At 34.3% G+C, this 15,993-nt stretch overlaps 1 protein-coding gene across 2 annotated transcripts in view; it reads right to left on the bottom strand.

The window, feature by feature from the left end:
- SCLT1 (sodium channel and clathrin linker 1) overlaps nucleotides 1-15,993 on the bottom strand; it is a 256,303-nt gene that overhangs the window by 154,659 nt on the left and 85,651 nt on the right. For both annotated transcript variants that reach the window (XM_079919329.1, XM_079919328.1), the window contains 3 exons: nucleotides 8,383-8,518; nucleotides 3,375-3,497; nucleotides 1,516-1,581 (listed from right to left, as the gene is read on the bottom strand). In XM_079919329.1, coding sequence (XP_079775455.1) covers nucleotides 1,516-1,581; nucleotides 3,375-3,497; nucleotides 8,383-8,518 — 325 coding nt within the window. The remainder of the gene's footprint in view (nucleotides 1-1,515; nucleotides 1,582-3,374; nucleotides 3,498-8,382; nucleotides 8,519-15,993) is intronic.

The following is a 15,993-nucleotide window of genomic DNA, read 5'->3' as shown; positions in this document are numbered from 1 at the left end:
TCCTCTATTTTAACAACCAGGGTAGTCTTTTCTTTGCTCTTTATAACACAATGCTTAATCCAACTTGTCACTTTCTTATCACTTTTATTGTATCCATAGCTTATTATTCTTAGTTTTGGCCTAAAACTATGAATGCCTTAGAAATTTTTAAAGTATGTCCTGTAAATATTCAAATGTTTTTCTATGACTTATATCAGAATGATTTGGGGCTGTATATAATAAAATATGGGCCCTGTGGTACAAAATACCAAAGGATTATGTAATCTGCACAATTCTAGGAAATACTGAAAAAAAGAATAAACAAATGTTATGGTAGGTTAAACTATTAATGTCATGTAGAAACGGGATTTCTTTTTTTTTTTTTGCGGTACGTGGGCCTCTCACTGTGTGGCCTCTCCCGTTGCGGAGCGCAGGCTCCGGACGCGCAGGCTCAGCGGCCATGGCTCACGGGTCTAGCCGCTCCGCGGCATGTGGGATCTTCCCGGACCGGGGCACGAACCTGCGTCCCCTGCATCGGCAGGCGGACTCTCAACCACTGTGCCACCAGGGAAGCCCAGGATTTCTTAATTATGGAAGTCAGTCATCATTTTATTTTGGAGTACTTTAATACTATTTTAAAACTCTAAGAAGTATATTATCAAAAATTATAAGTGATTAGAAATTCCAAATGTTAACATAAGTAAAATAGGGAGAAATTTATTTAATAATTTTTTACATGTTAAAGGAGAAAGTTTTTTTAAGTACGATAAAATTGGATAAACTTACCTTTGATGGCACAACTCCACTCTTAAACAAAGACATTTTTATTAGGTACTACGCTGCTAATTCTGAATTAGCAGGGAAACTAAGCAAAATGAAGAAAGGAAAGAGAGGAAATTACCTGGGATGTCATAATCCTATTATTCAACAATGAGGTGAAATAAAATTCCAAGAAGGAAAGGAAGAGAATAAGAAAATAAAAGTGAGAGGTGGGGAGAAAGATAAAGAGCAGATCTGGGAAGGTTAATTTTATTTCTTTTGGGAGAAAATTAAAGGGAAATTTAGGTGTAGCAATTTAGGTGAGTGGTGGTCAATCAACTAACAAATGATTCTTAGTGTTCTATTTTTTTTAAGGATTTGGGTTACCATTTGTCTAAAAGTTCCACCATTCTTAGTGTATACCTAACTATGTTCTAGATGAAATACTAAGAACAAAGCATGAGTCCTACTCTTGAGGAGCTCACAGTCGAAATTACTCTCAGGAAATCTTACCAAGGACTCTTAAGAGTATTTTCAGATTAGGATATATTTCAGATAGATGTTAGCTTTAAATCTCTGGAAACCAGCGTGAACCCTCATGTCATGCTGCTGAATGTGAAAGAAAAAGACAGATAAAAAGAAAAGAATACTGCTTACCTATTTTAATTTCAAGTATTTTTTTCTTGTTGATTTGCCTTAGCAAAAATAAACATTATTACTTATAGTGACAATTTCTAGTTTATATAACAAGTGCATTAAATGGATATTTTCACTTACCATTTCTGTGGTCTCATTAGTTACATGAAGTTGCTTGGTCAGTTGTTGAAAATTGGTCAGCTGATCCTGTAGTAGGAAGAGGGAATACATAAATAGCATTTTGTTTGCAACCCATACTTAAAATTAAACTAAAATCAAGGCTAAAATCATTATGCCTAAATCTAGATGACATCAATTGTATTTCTTCTCACAAGTACTGTGTGAATTAACAGTTGAAGAAATAAAAAGATAAAAATTTTTTAATGATTACAAAATTAAATAAGGTGGCAATGTGGAAACTAATGTAGCTATTTATGTTTTATGTGAAATCATTATTTCTAGAAATCAATCCATTAGTAGATAGATATGCTAGAGACACCTTACCCAATATTGACAAACAATATTCAAACCTATTCAAAACCTACAGTACAAACCACAGCACAGGAGTTATTGTGCCTTTCCTCCTTCTTTAAAATTCTCATGGCTTGAATGCCCCACAAGTTTTAAATTTTTTGATTATCTGTTATGATCGGATTAAACATCATATGTCAGATGACAGATTTCAAGATTGATGGATAACTAGGGAAATAAGGACAGAGTATTATTTGTTAAGTTGTATACAAAAACAAACAAACAAACAAACAAACACAAAAAAACCCTAACTGCAGGGACTTCCCTGGTGGTCCAGGGGTTAAGAATCCGCCTTCCAATACAGGGGACATGGGTTCAATCCCTGGTCGGGGAACTAAGACCCCACTTGCTGAGAGGTACAGCCAAAGAAAAAAAAGGAAAGAAAAAAACCCTAATTGCAAAGCTATAGCATAAGAATGATCTTATTCAAGCGGAAAAAAATTCCCTAAACCCAATGGCTTAGTTGATTAACCTAATGAAGAAACAGCCTTAAAAGAACAAACTTATATTAGAAACAGTTTCCAGATCTCAGAGGTAAGGGTTACGGCACAGACTACATGTGAATTATTTTCAAACCAGGGCATGTACAGAAAAATCATTTTGTAAGCTGCAAAGCATCATTAAGTATTATTATGACTTCTTTAGGTAGAAATTCCTAGTTACAGTGATAATAATAGGAACAGTCATAAACTGGAATTTGAAAAGTCTATAAATGAGAGTTGAAGAGAGGCATGATAACCAGTATATTTAGACAGCTGCCTTCTCAAAAATCCACAGGAAAGGAATCAGAATTGGAATTTCTCCATAGATTTCAATGTACCTAGCAGAAAAAGAATCAATGGAAAGATAAGGGAGGTAGATTTTCCAATGGAATGGATGGTCTTGTGAGATAGTACGTTCTTGTCAACAGAGGTATAAAGCAAAAGCTATATGTTCACTTTAAAAGAATATAAAATGATTCTTGCTTTGGATAGAAAGAAGTCCTTAATAACCATTAAGAGCCTTCCTATTGTAAAATCCTATTCTGCTTAATTTATGTTAGACAAATTTCACATTTTAGTAAAAGGTCACATTTAAGGTTGTTAACATTTTCATTTCACAAGTGTTGTCATCACATTTGAGCAGGCTTCTTCACTGTCCATGGTCTAATGATTAGTCTTTGTCTTTTTTAACCAGGTAAAAAAATCAAGAATATAAAAGTTTTGGAGATCCATTTACACATAATAATCTTAGAGCTGCTTATTAACACTAAATACAGCTATCATTGCTAATCACATTATAAAACCCTATGCACACTAGGCACAGTTTTGATTATCTTATGTGTTCAAAAGATTTCTAACCACTGAAGATCAATTTACTGCCCAACATAAATAACGCGGTAGAGACTTAGGCATTCTTCTCCAAAACTGAGTTTCTCCAGAATGCAACTTCTTACTGATATACAAGAAAACCATGAAATCCAAGATTACCTTTTGTTTTTGACTTTCAACTACATGAATCTGGGCCTCAGTCATATGTTCCTGGTAAAGTTTCTGTAGTCTGTCCAGCTCCTGAGAAACAGTCTGCCAGAGTTCTACAGCCTGAGTTTTTTCCTATAAAAGAAGAACATTTCAGAACTCATTAAATTATCAGCACGCTACTGCATAGTACAAATAAATCATATTCTTTTACAGAATGAGTTCTTGTATATAAAGTCACAAAATAAAAATAGAACTTGTCTAAGATCGTATAGTTGAAATATTTTTGATGATATAAAGTTGTAAATAAAATTATTTAGAGGGACTTCCCTGGTGGCACAGTGGTTAAGAATCTGCCTGCCAATGCAGGTGACGCAGGTTTGAGACCTGGTCCGGGAAGTTCCCACATGCCACGGAGCAACTAAGCCCATGCGCCACAACTACTGAGCCTGCGCTCTAGAGCCCACAAGCCAAAACTACTGAAGCCCGTGCACCTGGAGCCCGTGCTCCGCAATGGGAGAGGCCACTGCAATGAGAAGCCCACGCACCACAACGATGAGTAGCCCCGCTCGCTGCAACTAGAGAAAGCCCGTGTGCAGCAATGAAGACCCAACGCAGACAAAAATAAATAAATAAATAAATTAATTTAAAAAATTATTTAGAGAATAAACCTAAAGATGAAAATTCCTTACTTTGAAATTTTCTTTTTATTCAGATTTAATAGCTAAAATTAAAACCCTTCAATCACTTTCTTGTTTCAGAAAGTGTAAGCCATAGAAATTACTGATGAAAACTGTCCCTGGTAAAGTACAAGAGGTTTTTTTCTGACTGCTAAAGTAATAAATGTTTATCATAGAAAATTAGGAAAGTACAGAAAAATAGAGAAGAAAATAAAATTACCTAATATTTTTTAGCACCTGATAATAAATACTGCTAACATCTGGATATAAACATCTTTATGAATGTTGGATGTAGTCTTGTTTATAAATGTGATTTGGGGGGGAGAATTCTGTATTTTTTTTCTTTAAAAAAACTGGGAAACACATAGTGTGCTGTTTGTATTGTCTATTTTTTACCTGGAATTTTATAATGAGAATTTTTTCAGGTCATTAACTATTCTTTCAATATAGTAATTCTCAAAAGTGATATGGGGACCCTTGAAGAAAAAATTTTGTTCATAATAATATGAAGACATTATTTACCTTTTTCACTATCATCCTCTCATGAGTGTACAGTACAGTTTTCCAAAGTTTATATGATGTACTGTGTGATGTTGTCATTGCTCTGATGGCTACTAAAATGCACTCTTATGCTCCCATTTGTTTCTAAAAATGTCTTAGTTTTAATTAGTAATATGATAAATACCCCACACAAAAAAAACCTCTTTGGAGTCCTCAATAATTTTTAAGCATACTGAAGTGGGGTCCTGAAACCAAAACGGTTGAGAAACTTTAAGCTAGCATATAAAAAGCATTATTCTCTTTTTTTCTTTTTTGCATTTACTTTTTAAAAATTGAAGTATAGTTACCTCAGCAAGCTGTTGACAGAATTAAGAAGAAACCTTCATCTCTTTGTCCCTAAAGCCCAAGCTTTTAAATCCCAGGTCAGAGCTAATTCTCTCAGTTTTAGTAAGTAGGTAAGAAGGTGTAGTGAAAAGATATGCATTTTTGGAATAAAATGAGTATACATTTCAAATAAATATACACTTATAAGCTTTAAGGAAACTATTTCTGAGGCATAACATGCATTCAGAAACACACAAATCATAAATTTGTACAGTGAGTGCACCCATGTAACCCGCACCCAGTTCAAGAAAGAGAACATGATTACCAGCAGCTAGAAGCCAGTTGCCCCTTTCTTACAGATACTACAATCCTCCCAAAATAACCTTTATCCTGACTTTTAAAATTATTGATTAGTTTTGCCTAAAATGTATGTAGTTTAAAAATATGTAGACAAAAGCAGAATCTGGAGCCAGAATTTGGGTTGGATTTCTAATTCTGGCTGAATGACCCTGTACAATTCATTTTATTTCCTTAAGACTGCTTTCTTTTCAATAGAATAGTCATAAAAATGCCTCATAACTCAAAAGACTGCAGTTTCCCAAATGTGCCTGATGGTAAGAGTCATCTGGACTACAAAGAAAGCCCAGATTCTCCTAAGCCAGTGGTTCTCAAAGGACTAGCATCAATACCTTAGAACCTGTGAGAAATGTAAATTACTGAGCCATATCCTAGACTTCTTGAATCAAAAACCTGGGGGAGGGGGTGACAATCTTTATTTCAGTAAGCCCTCGGGTGATTACGATACACACCAAAATTTGAGAACCACTGTACTAATGTATAACGCATCATTTGGAAAAAACACAATGTAAGTGATTCCACATTTTTAGGTTTTTAAACTACTTCCAATTTTTCACTATCAAAACACTACTATAATGAATATATTTATTCATATATTTTTATATACTGTTTCTTAGGACAGATTCCTAGAATCTATGTGATGTCACCATCTAATTAATTGGTTAAAGGATATGAACATTTCTAGGGCTCTTACTGCCAAACTGCCCTCCAGAAAGATTTTTACAAATCACACTATTATAGGAGAACAAAATACTCCAAACTAAAAATATTTAGTTAGGTACTTGATATTGTACTAGTGCTACTGGCTCCCAAAGCAACTATACTTGAGATACACAGAACCTTTTGCACCTAATTTTAATTCTGCTTTATCATGCTGTTTAGTAATAATAATGATAAAGATGATAAAAATAATAGGTAGATTTATGAACTCACACATGTGCTAGGCATTACCCTATGTGCTTAATGGGGATTCAAAATTTTAATTACCATAAGAACTCCATAAAATAAGAATTATTATAATCTCCATTTATAAATGAAGAAGGTGAAGCACAAAGAAGTTTCCCAAGATCATAGAGCTACAAAGTAGAATGGGGACCAAACTCAAGAAGTTTGGCCAAACTTTTCTTCCAAAAGCTTGTGTGTTTCACAAAAGTAGGAGCCAACATTCTGCACTGTATATGATAAATACTAAGCACAGTGCCTCATATATAATAGACACCGAATAAATATCTGTGGAATGGATGAAGGTATTTGAATCTTCTGTTAAATTCTCTAGACTTATTACTTTAATAAAGCATAATATAATAAAGAATTCTCCCTCTTTCTCTCAATTTTCTACTATAAATTGTATTTTATTGAGTTTTAAATTTATTCAGTTTGGATTCACCTAATCTTCACGCATGACACAAAGGGCTTTCAATCTAGTGATGGATACCAAAACAATTGTATATGTTTTACTAGAACTTAATAATAAATTTAATAAACATGTATGAATAAGTAATAAGCAGAATTAACATCTGACATTACTATTTTATGGATTTATTAACATTTTTCTATTATTCATACTTTATAAAATTGCCAAAACTCTCACTCAGTTAAAATTCCATACTTAATATACAAAATATATTGCAGATATTGTGGCAAAATTTGTTTTTAACAAATCTCCTTTTTCATTTTTGACTGGTCAAACTTGTACCTCACCAAAGCTTCTGTGAAGTAATGATCCAAAATGTAGCAAAAAGGTAGGACCCCATCTTCAGAAAAATAATATATACCAAGTAAGATGAAGATGGAGAAAGGCAAAGACAGGAGAAGATAGGAGGAGAAAGAGGTGAGAAAAGAGAGAACAAGTGTGGTTTAAAAAAACAAAGAACAAAATTTAGCAATACAAATTATAGCAACAACAACAAAAAGAAATTATAGCAACAAAAGTACTACAGGGAGATGCTTTTAAGACATAAGATTTGTAGTTTCAAAAAAAGAAAAGAAAACAAAAAATGAATCCTATCTAGTTTTGCACTCTTTTTTCTTTTTATACATTAAACAAATTTTGGATTTATTGAGGTATGACTGACAAATAATCATTGTCTATATTGAAGGTGTACTTTTACATATGGTCTGTCACAATATTTTTAAAGAGTAATAAGAAATGCACATTCTGCCACAGCTTTCAAAGGACATATTTAATACCTTGTTAGAAAGCATTTATAAGTTTACAGTAATTTTCATTTATTTATATGTCAACATTAATAAATCCTTTCTGAAATACTAGTCTAGAACAGAGTAAAGAACATGCTTTTCTCATTATTTTTGCCTCTATTATTTTTCAAATTCCTTCCCTTTACACATTAAAAAGAGTTCAGTGCTACATAATGCTCCTTATCAAGGTAGATTCAACCTATCCGATTAACTTAAAATATCACTTTCAAAAGCAAAGAATTCCAAAACCAAATTTACAAGGAATAAAAAAATGACTTTTCATAGATAAGTATAAAATCAAAATTGTAATAAAGTATTTCTAATCCCCATTTATAAAATGAAGAAACTGAGGCACACAGGAAGGTAGAAGAATGGGATTAAAATCCATAAAAGATATGAGATACCTAGGATGCAAAATTGTAAATTAAAATAAAATTCCCTTACATATAACCAAAAAAAATTGTGGTGCTGAAAACAGGATATATACAATATAGCTTCTCAAATATTTCAATTACCATGAAGGAGGAAAAAAGGAGAAAAAGTATAATTCTAAAAGAAGCATAACTTTAGAAAAATATAATTCTATAATCTTTGAAAATTGAAGAAAACAGTATCAAAACAAAACACAGGAAAATGAAAAATGTAAATTTAGGCAAGTGGATAATTGATTCTTTTCTTTAAAAATTTTCTTTGGCATTAAAATATTTTATAACACTTAAAAAATCATGCCAAAAGAATTATGATTCAGTTAAAATATATACATGGCAACTACATTTATAACATACAGGGAGGGCACATATTATAAGCTTTGTTACCTGTTAACTATTTTGCAAACTGTAGAAAATCATTATGCTAACAATTTCAATATTCTGTTATTATCATTCATAAATAATGATTGACTATAGATTTTTTAGAAACTCTGTTTATTTAGGACATAATTCAATACATATATCACTCACTTGATTGGCCAGTTGTAGTTGTTCTTGAAGATTCCTGACTGTTTCATCATCTGTACATATCTCATTTCCCATCTCTGTGCCAAAGGGAATGGCTTCCAATTGCTTTTCAACAGCATCTTTTAATTCACTGTGCAACCTTTGGAACAAACAGTTAACAATAATCTAATTTTGGTAATAGTAATTACTGTTTCAGGTCAACTAAATAAACATTTGGGTCAAAAAATCACTATTTACACAAAAATCATTTTTAAGTCAACCTCTAAATCTAGAAGTGTTTTAAAACCATTAAATAATGTGCTATAAGAAAAAATATATCACGATTGTGAATGAATTAAATTTGTCATAATTAATTCAAACATACATAATTCAGTTTGTCCTAGGAAGATTTTAATTTTTTAAAGAGGTAAAATTCTGAAATTATACCTTATTAATTGACAAGTCATTCCTAAAAAATTTTAAATATGATAATTTCATCTAGTTACTTAAATAGAAAGGGAATTTTAAATCTTGTAGATTATTGTTAATTTCTTCATTGTGTTTCACAAAACTCATCTGATTTCTCACTCATTCCAGTTTATAAAGCATAGAATAAAATTCTTGATGGTTATGAAATCAAGACTAGAGGATTTACTTGCCAGCACTTTCTTACATAAGCTTGACCATAACTCTGAAAGCCTTAAATTCAACTTGAACCTTACATTAAAGTAAATTACAAGTATTTCATGCTTTGAAATTACACCAAAAAAAAAAAAAGGCATAGAAAGGTTCAACTTAAAAGACTGATTAGGTGTTTATGTCAAAATGATGTACTCCTAGAAGGAAAAATGTTTTTTAATATCAGAAAAACTTAGAAACACTGAATTTATATAATTATAACCAGAAAACATTATTTATAATAAACACACCTCAAAGTAAAAATTTCCCAAAGGAATTGCATCCATCTCTCTAAAATAATTTAAACAGAATTATCTATTAATACTACAATCTCCATTGAAACTAGAAAAACGCAATCTTAAATCTTAAAACATATTTATTGAAAACGAAGTTCATCAAATAAGTCACAAGACAATAACCTCAGGTACCAGTGGGGCAAGGGGAGAGGGGAAAGGCAGTATAGGGATACTGGATTAAGAAGTACAAATTATTAGATATAAAATAAGCTAAGAAGATATGTTGTACAACACAGGGAATATAGGCAATATTTTATCATAACTATAAATGGAGTATAACTTTTAAATATTGTGAAACACTATATTGTACATCTGTAACTTATATAATAATGTACAGCAACTATACTTCAATTAAAAAAACACAAAAACTAAACAAAAAAAAAGAACCCTTAATAGTTACAGGCATATTGCCTATACCCAAACTGCCTGAATTTGAAACCAGTAACTCATTTCATTAGCTATGTGACTTTGGACAAGTTCCTTAACCTCTTTTGGCCTCAGTTTCCCAATCTGTAAAATGTAAATGTCACCTATTGCTTATTCTCTTCTGGAATTTTTTTTTTAAACTATTCTGTACAGTATTTCTATCTTTCTCAGTCTCAGTGGAATTTTCATCTCTCCAAACTTTAACTTTTGGAATTTAGTGCTTGGATGGCTTTCATCAATGTCTTATAGTTTTTGGCACACAGGTCTTGTGCCTCTTTAGGTAGGTTTATTCCTAGCTATTTTATTCTCTTTGATGTGAAGGTAAATTGAGGTTGTTTCCTTAATTTATCTTTCTGATACTTCATTGTTAGTGTATAGAAATGCAACAGATTCCTGTATGTTAACTTTGTACCCTAAAACTTTATTGAATTCATTAATGAGCTCTAGTAGTTTTCTGGTGGCATCTTTAGGATTTTCTATGTATAGTAGACGTTTTACCTCTTCCCTTCTGATTTGGATACCTTTTATTTCTTTTTCTTGTCTGATAGCTGTGGCTAGGTCTTCCAATACTATGTTGAATAAAAGTGGTAAGAGTGGGCATCCTTGTCTTGTACCTAGATTGTACATCTCTAGGTATTTATCTGTTTCTTCTTGGTTCTCCATTTTATTGGTGTATAACTGTTCACAGTAATGTCTTATGATCTTTCATATTTCTGTATTGTCAGTACAGAAATATGAATCTGTAACTTCTCTTTCATTTCTGCTTTTATTTGGGTCCTTTCTTTTTCTTAATGACTCTGGCTAAAGGTTTATCAATTTTGTTTATTTTTTCAAGGAACCAGAGCTTAGTTTCACTGATTTTCTCTATTTTTTTAAAGTCTCTATTACATTTATTTCTGCTCTGATCCTTTTCTTCTACTAACTTTGGGGGTTTTATTAGTTCTTTTTCTAGTTCCTCTAGGTGTAAGGTTAGATTGCTTATTTGAGATTTTTCTTACTTCCTTAGGTAGGCCTATATTGCTAGAAACTTCCCTCTGAGAACAGCTTTTCCTGCTTCCCAAAGCTTTTCCACCATTCTATTTCTATTTTAATTTGACTCCAGGTATTTTTTGACTTCTTGTTTGATTTCTTCAGTGACCCAATGGTTGTTTAGTAGCATACTGCTTAGCCTCCATTGTTTTTTTTTTTTTTTTTTGGTAGTTTTTTCATTGTAGTTTATTTCTAGTCTCATAGCATTGTGATTGTAAAAGATGTTTAATATAATTTCAATATTCTTAAATTTACTGAGACTTATTTTGTGGCCTAGTATGTGCTCTATCCTGGAAAATGTTCTATATGTAGTTGAATGTTTATTCTGTTGCTTTTGGGATGGAATGTTTTATACATACATATATATACATAGATGTACATATAAATAAAGTCTATCTGATGTAAGGCTAGTGTTTCCTTATTGATTTTCTGTCTGGATGCATGATCTTCCATTGATGTAAGTTGGGTGTTAAAGTCCCATATTATTATTGTGTAACTCAACACAATTTCTCCCTTTATGGCTACTTATATTTGATTTACATATTTAGGTGCTCCTAAGTTGGGATATAAATATTTACAATTATTATATATTGTTGGATTGATCCCATTATCATTATGTAATGTCCTTCTCTGTCTCTTGTAACAGTTTTTGTTTTAAACTCTATTTTGTCTGATATAAGAATTGCTACCCCAGCTTTCTTTTTGTTTCCATTTGCATGGAAAACTTCTTTCCATACTCTCACCTTCTATCTCTGTGTCTTTAGATCTAAAATGAGTTTCTTCTAGGAAGCATATATATAGTTCTTCTTTCTGTATCCATTCAGTCACTCTAAGTCTTTTGATTGGAGCATTTAGTCCAATACATTTAAAATAATTATTGATATGTATGTACTTACTGTCATTTTGTTCATTGTTTTCTGGTTCTTTCCGTGGTTCTTTCTTCTTCCTTTTTTTTGCTCTGTATCCTTGTGATCTAATGGATGACTATCTTTAGTGCTAGAGTTTATAATTTGGTGTTTAGATTCCTTTTTCTTTTTTGCATATCTATTACAGATTTTTGGTTTGTGGTTACAATGAGGTTCATATATAATTATATTTATAAAGATATATATATAATAAATAATATATATTTTAAATTCATTCATATATGATTTTAAGTTGATGATCCCTTAAGATCAAACCATTCTGACAACCCTGCATTTTTAAAATCCCCTGCCATGTTTAATGTTTTTGATACATTTTATATCTTTTTGTGGGGTGTATCCCTTAAATACTTGTTGTGGAAATAGATGTTTTTACTACTTTTGTCTTTTAACCTTCCTACTAGCTTTATAAGTGGATGATCTATTTTACTGTATGTTTGTCTTTACGAATCAGATTTTTCTTTGCACAGTTTTCCTATTTCTAGTTGTAGTCCTTTCCACTTAGAAAAGTCCCTTTAATATCTCTTGTAAAGCTGGTTAGTGGTGCTGAATTCTGTAGCTTTTGCTTGTCTGTAAAACTCTTTATCTCTCTTTCAAATTGGAATGATAGCCTTGCTGAGTAGAGTATTCTTGGTTGGTATGTTCATCAATTTGAATCAATTGTGCCAATCCCTTCTGCTCACAAAGTTGCTGCTGAAAAGTCAATTGATAGCCTTATGGGAGTTCCCCTGTATGCTACTAGTTGCTTTTACCTTGCTTCTTTTAAGATTCTTTCTTTATCTTTAATTTTTGCCATTTTAATTACAATGTGTCTTGGTGTGGACTTCTTTGGATTCATTTTCTTTGGAACTCTCTGTGCTGCCTGGAACTGCATGTCTACTTCCTTTCCATGGTCAGGAAAGTTTTCAGCTATTATTTCTCCAAATAACTCCTCTGCCCTTTTCTCTCTATTTCCTCCTTCTGAGACTCCTATATTTTGAATGTTATTATGCTTGATGTTGTCCCAGAGGTCTCTTAAACTGTCCTCTTTATAAAAAAACTCTTTTTTTCTTTTTTTGTTCAGTTTGGGTGATTTCTTCTACTCTGTCATCCAGTTCACCCATCTGTTCCTCTGTATCATATACTCTACTGTTAATTCCTTCTAGTGTATTTTTTATTTCAGTTATTATCTTCTTCAGCTCTGTTTACTTCTTTATATTTTTAAACTATTTGTTAGAAACTTCTAACTGCTCACTGTGTTCATTCATTCTTCTCCTGAGTTCACTGAGCACCTTTTTATTTCATAGAAAATTGTTTATTTCACTTATAGTTTCACATTTATCAGCACAGAGTTACACAGTTTTCTCTAAACATTTTCAAGTGTCTGTATTTCTCATTTTGTAATTATTTTACAAACTCAAATGTATGTATTTAGTTTATAATAAAGATAACATCAGATCAGTGGAGAAAGGAAAGATGATTAGAAAATAAAACTGACAGATATTTATAAGAGAAAGCAAATATCCTGAATATAAGGTGAATATGTACTTACATGTTTTTTTTTAACAACACAGGCTTTATTAATTGTGATTTATCTGTATTAAATGTAATTGTATCAAATTTTAGCTTCTGCCAGAGTGAATTTTCTTTTTTTAAAAAAAAACATCTTTATTGGAGTTTGATTGCTTTACAATGGTGTCTTGGTTTCTGCTGTATAACGAAGTGAATCAGCTATACAAATACATATATCCCCATATCTCCTCCCTCTTGCATCTCCCTCCCACCCTCCCTATCTCACCCCTCTAGGTGGACACAAAGCACTGAGCTGCACTGAGCATCTTTATTATCATTCTTTTGAACTCTTTATCAGGTAGATTGCTTATCTCCACTTGGCTTAGTTCTTCTGGGGTTTTGTCTTCATTTGGAAAATATTCCTTCCCTCCTCGTTCTGCCTAATTTTCCATGTTTATTTCTAAGTATTAAGTAGGTCAGTTATGTTTCCAGATGTTGGAGAAGTGGTCTTAAGTAAGAGACATCCTATGGGGCCCAGCAGCACTTGACCCCATATGTGGGCTGTGTGGGCCCTTCTGTGTGATGAGGCTGACTACTCTCGGCACACTGGTAGACAAGGCTCATCCCTAGGCTGGTTGGCTGCTATGCCCTGCCTTGCATGGTGGCTGCTGGCCTGCTGGTGGGCAGGCCAGATTTCAGCATGGTTGGATGCACAGGCTGGGAGGTCCTTGGGTAGATGCTGGCCCACTAGTGGGCAGTACTGGGTTCTGGTACAGCTGGTCGCATGACCTGGCAGGGAGGTGGGTCTCAGCCCAGTGGTATACAGATCTGGTTCCCTGGGTGCTGGCTGTGGGACCCAGGGGGTCCAGTGCTGGTGTCAGCCTACTGGTGGGTGGGGCCACATCCTAATGAAACTGGCTCTGGAACTCTGGAGATTCTGGGGCTGGTCCTGGCTAGCTGATGGGCAGCGCTGGGTCCTGTTGTGGCTGGTGGCAAGGCCAGGGGTGTTCCAAGGCTGGTTCTGACCTGATGGTGCGTAGAGTTGAGCCCCAGGGTACCTGGGTGTGGCTGTTGGGGAGGCCTGGGGTTGGTTCTGGTCCACTGGTGGGTGAAGCCAGGTCCCTGCAAGGCTGGCTGCTCACCTGGGAGGTCCTGGAACTGGAGCTTATCTGCTGTTGGGCAGGCAGGCCCCCAGTGCTAGTAGGCTAGAAGGAGGACTCCAAAATGGCACTTGCCAGCACCAGTGTCCTCATGGTAGAATGAACTCCCCAAAATGGCTGTTGCCAATGTCATCAGGAAGAGTCCCAGTTGCCCCGCCTCTCCAGGAGACTCTACGAGATCAGCAAGTGGGTCTTATCAGCCTCCTTCAAATTGCTGTCTCAGTTCTGGGACTCAGAGCGTGTGAGATTTTGTGTGTGTGCTTTAACAGTGGAGTTTCTGCTTCCTACAGTCCTCTGGCTCTCCCATATGCAAGTCCTGCTGGCTTTCAAAGCCGCACGTTTTGAGGGCCTGTCTTTCTAGTGCAGGACCCTCAGCTTGGGAGCCGGATGTGGGGCTTGGACCCCTCGCTCCTTAGGGAGAACTTCTGTGATTGTGATTATCCTCCCATTTGTGGGTCACCTACATGAAAGTGCAGGTCTTGACTACATTATGTCTCTGGCCCCTCCTACCCATCTTGTTTTGGTTCTTTCCTTATATCTTAAGCTGTGAAAAATCTTTTCTGCTAGTCTTCAAGTTATTCTCATTGATAGCTGCTCTGTAAATAGTTGTAATTTTGGTGTGCCTAGAGGAGGAGGTGAGTTCAGGGTCTTTGTACTCCATCACCTTGGACATACCTTGCAAGGTCATTTTTATAGTCCTGCACTGTCATGCAAAGCAAGGACCACCTATATGCATCAGTAGTTTATTTTTGTTTTAGTATCTGAAGTATTTGGGGTAGCGGTGTTTAATTTTGCAATTTGCAATCCTGCTGTCTCTTGCCTGATGTACCCTAATTCTCCAAATGTTTCATAATTTTGGGTTTAGTTTGCTGTTCTTTTCCTAACCTGTTCAGCAAATTCTTAGAGTCCATTGATTTTCAGACTTCTTTTCTAATATATGCACTTAAGAGTATGGATTTCCCTCTAAAAATGGCCTTAACTGCAACCCACAGTTTTTATGCTGTATTTTCACTATCTATCAGTTGAAAATATTCTCCAGCTTTCATGGTTAATTCCTTGACCTATGAGTAATATTTAAAAGCATATTGCTTAATTAGAAACAGCTGGGAATTTTGAGTCTTTTTTTCTTTTCTTTCTTTTTTTTTTTTTTTTTTAAAAACTGATTTCTAGGGGCTTCCCTGGTGGTGCAGTGGTTGGGAATCCGCCTGCCAATGCAGGGGACACGGGTTCGAGCCCTGGTCTGGGAAGATCCCACATGCCACGGAGCAACTGGGCCCGTGAGCCACAACTACTGAGCCTGCACATCTGGAGCCTGTGCTCCGCAACGGGAGAGGCCGTGACAGTGAGAGGCCCGCGCACAGCGATGAAGAGTGGCCCCTGCTCGCCTCAACTAGAGAAAACCCACGCACAGAAATGAAGACCCAATACAGCCAAAATTAAATAAATAAATTTATAAAAAAACACACACTGATTTCTAATACAATTTTCACTGTTATTAAGGAACAGAATCTGAGTACTTAAAAAATCTGAGAGTTGTTTTCTTTTTTTCCTTTAAATATTTATTTATTTATTTATTTTGGCTGCGCCAGGTCTTAGTTACGGCACACAGGATCTTCGTCGTGGAAGACTGCA

The sequence above is a fragment of the Stenella coeruleoalba genome, assembly GCF_951394435.1.
Source record: "Stenella coeruleoalba genome assembly, chromosome: 4".
NCBI lineage: Eukaryota > Metazoa > Chordata > Mammalia > Artiodactyla > Delphinidae > Stenella > Stenella coeruleoalba.
Note: the sequence above shows the minus strand (reverse complement) of the source record. Positions and strands in the feature narration are given on the sequence as shown.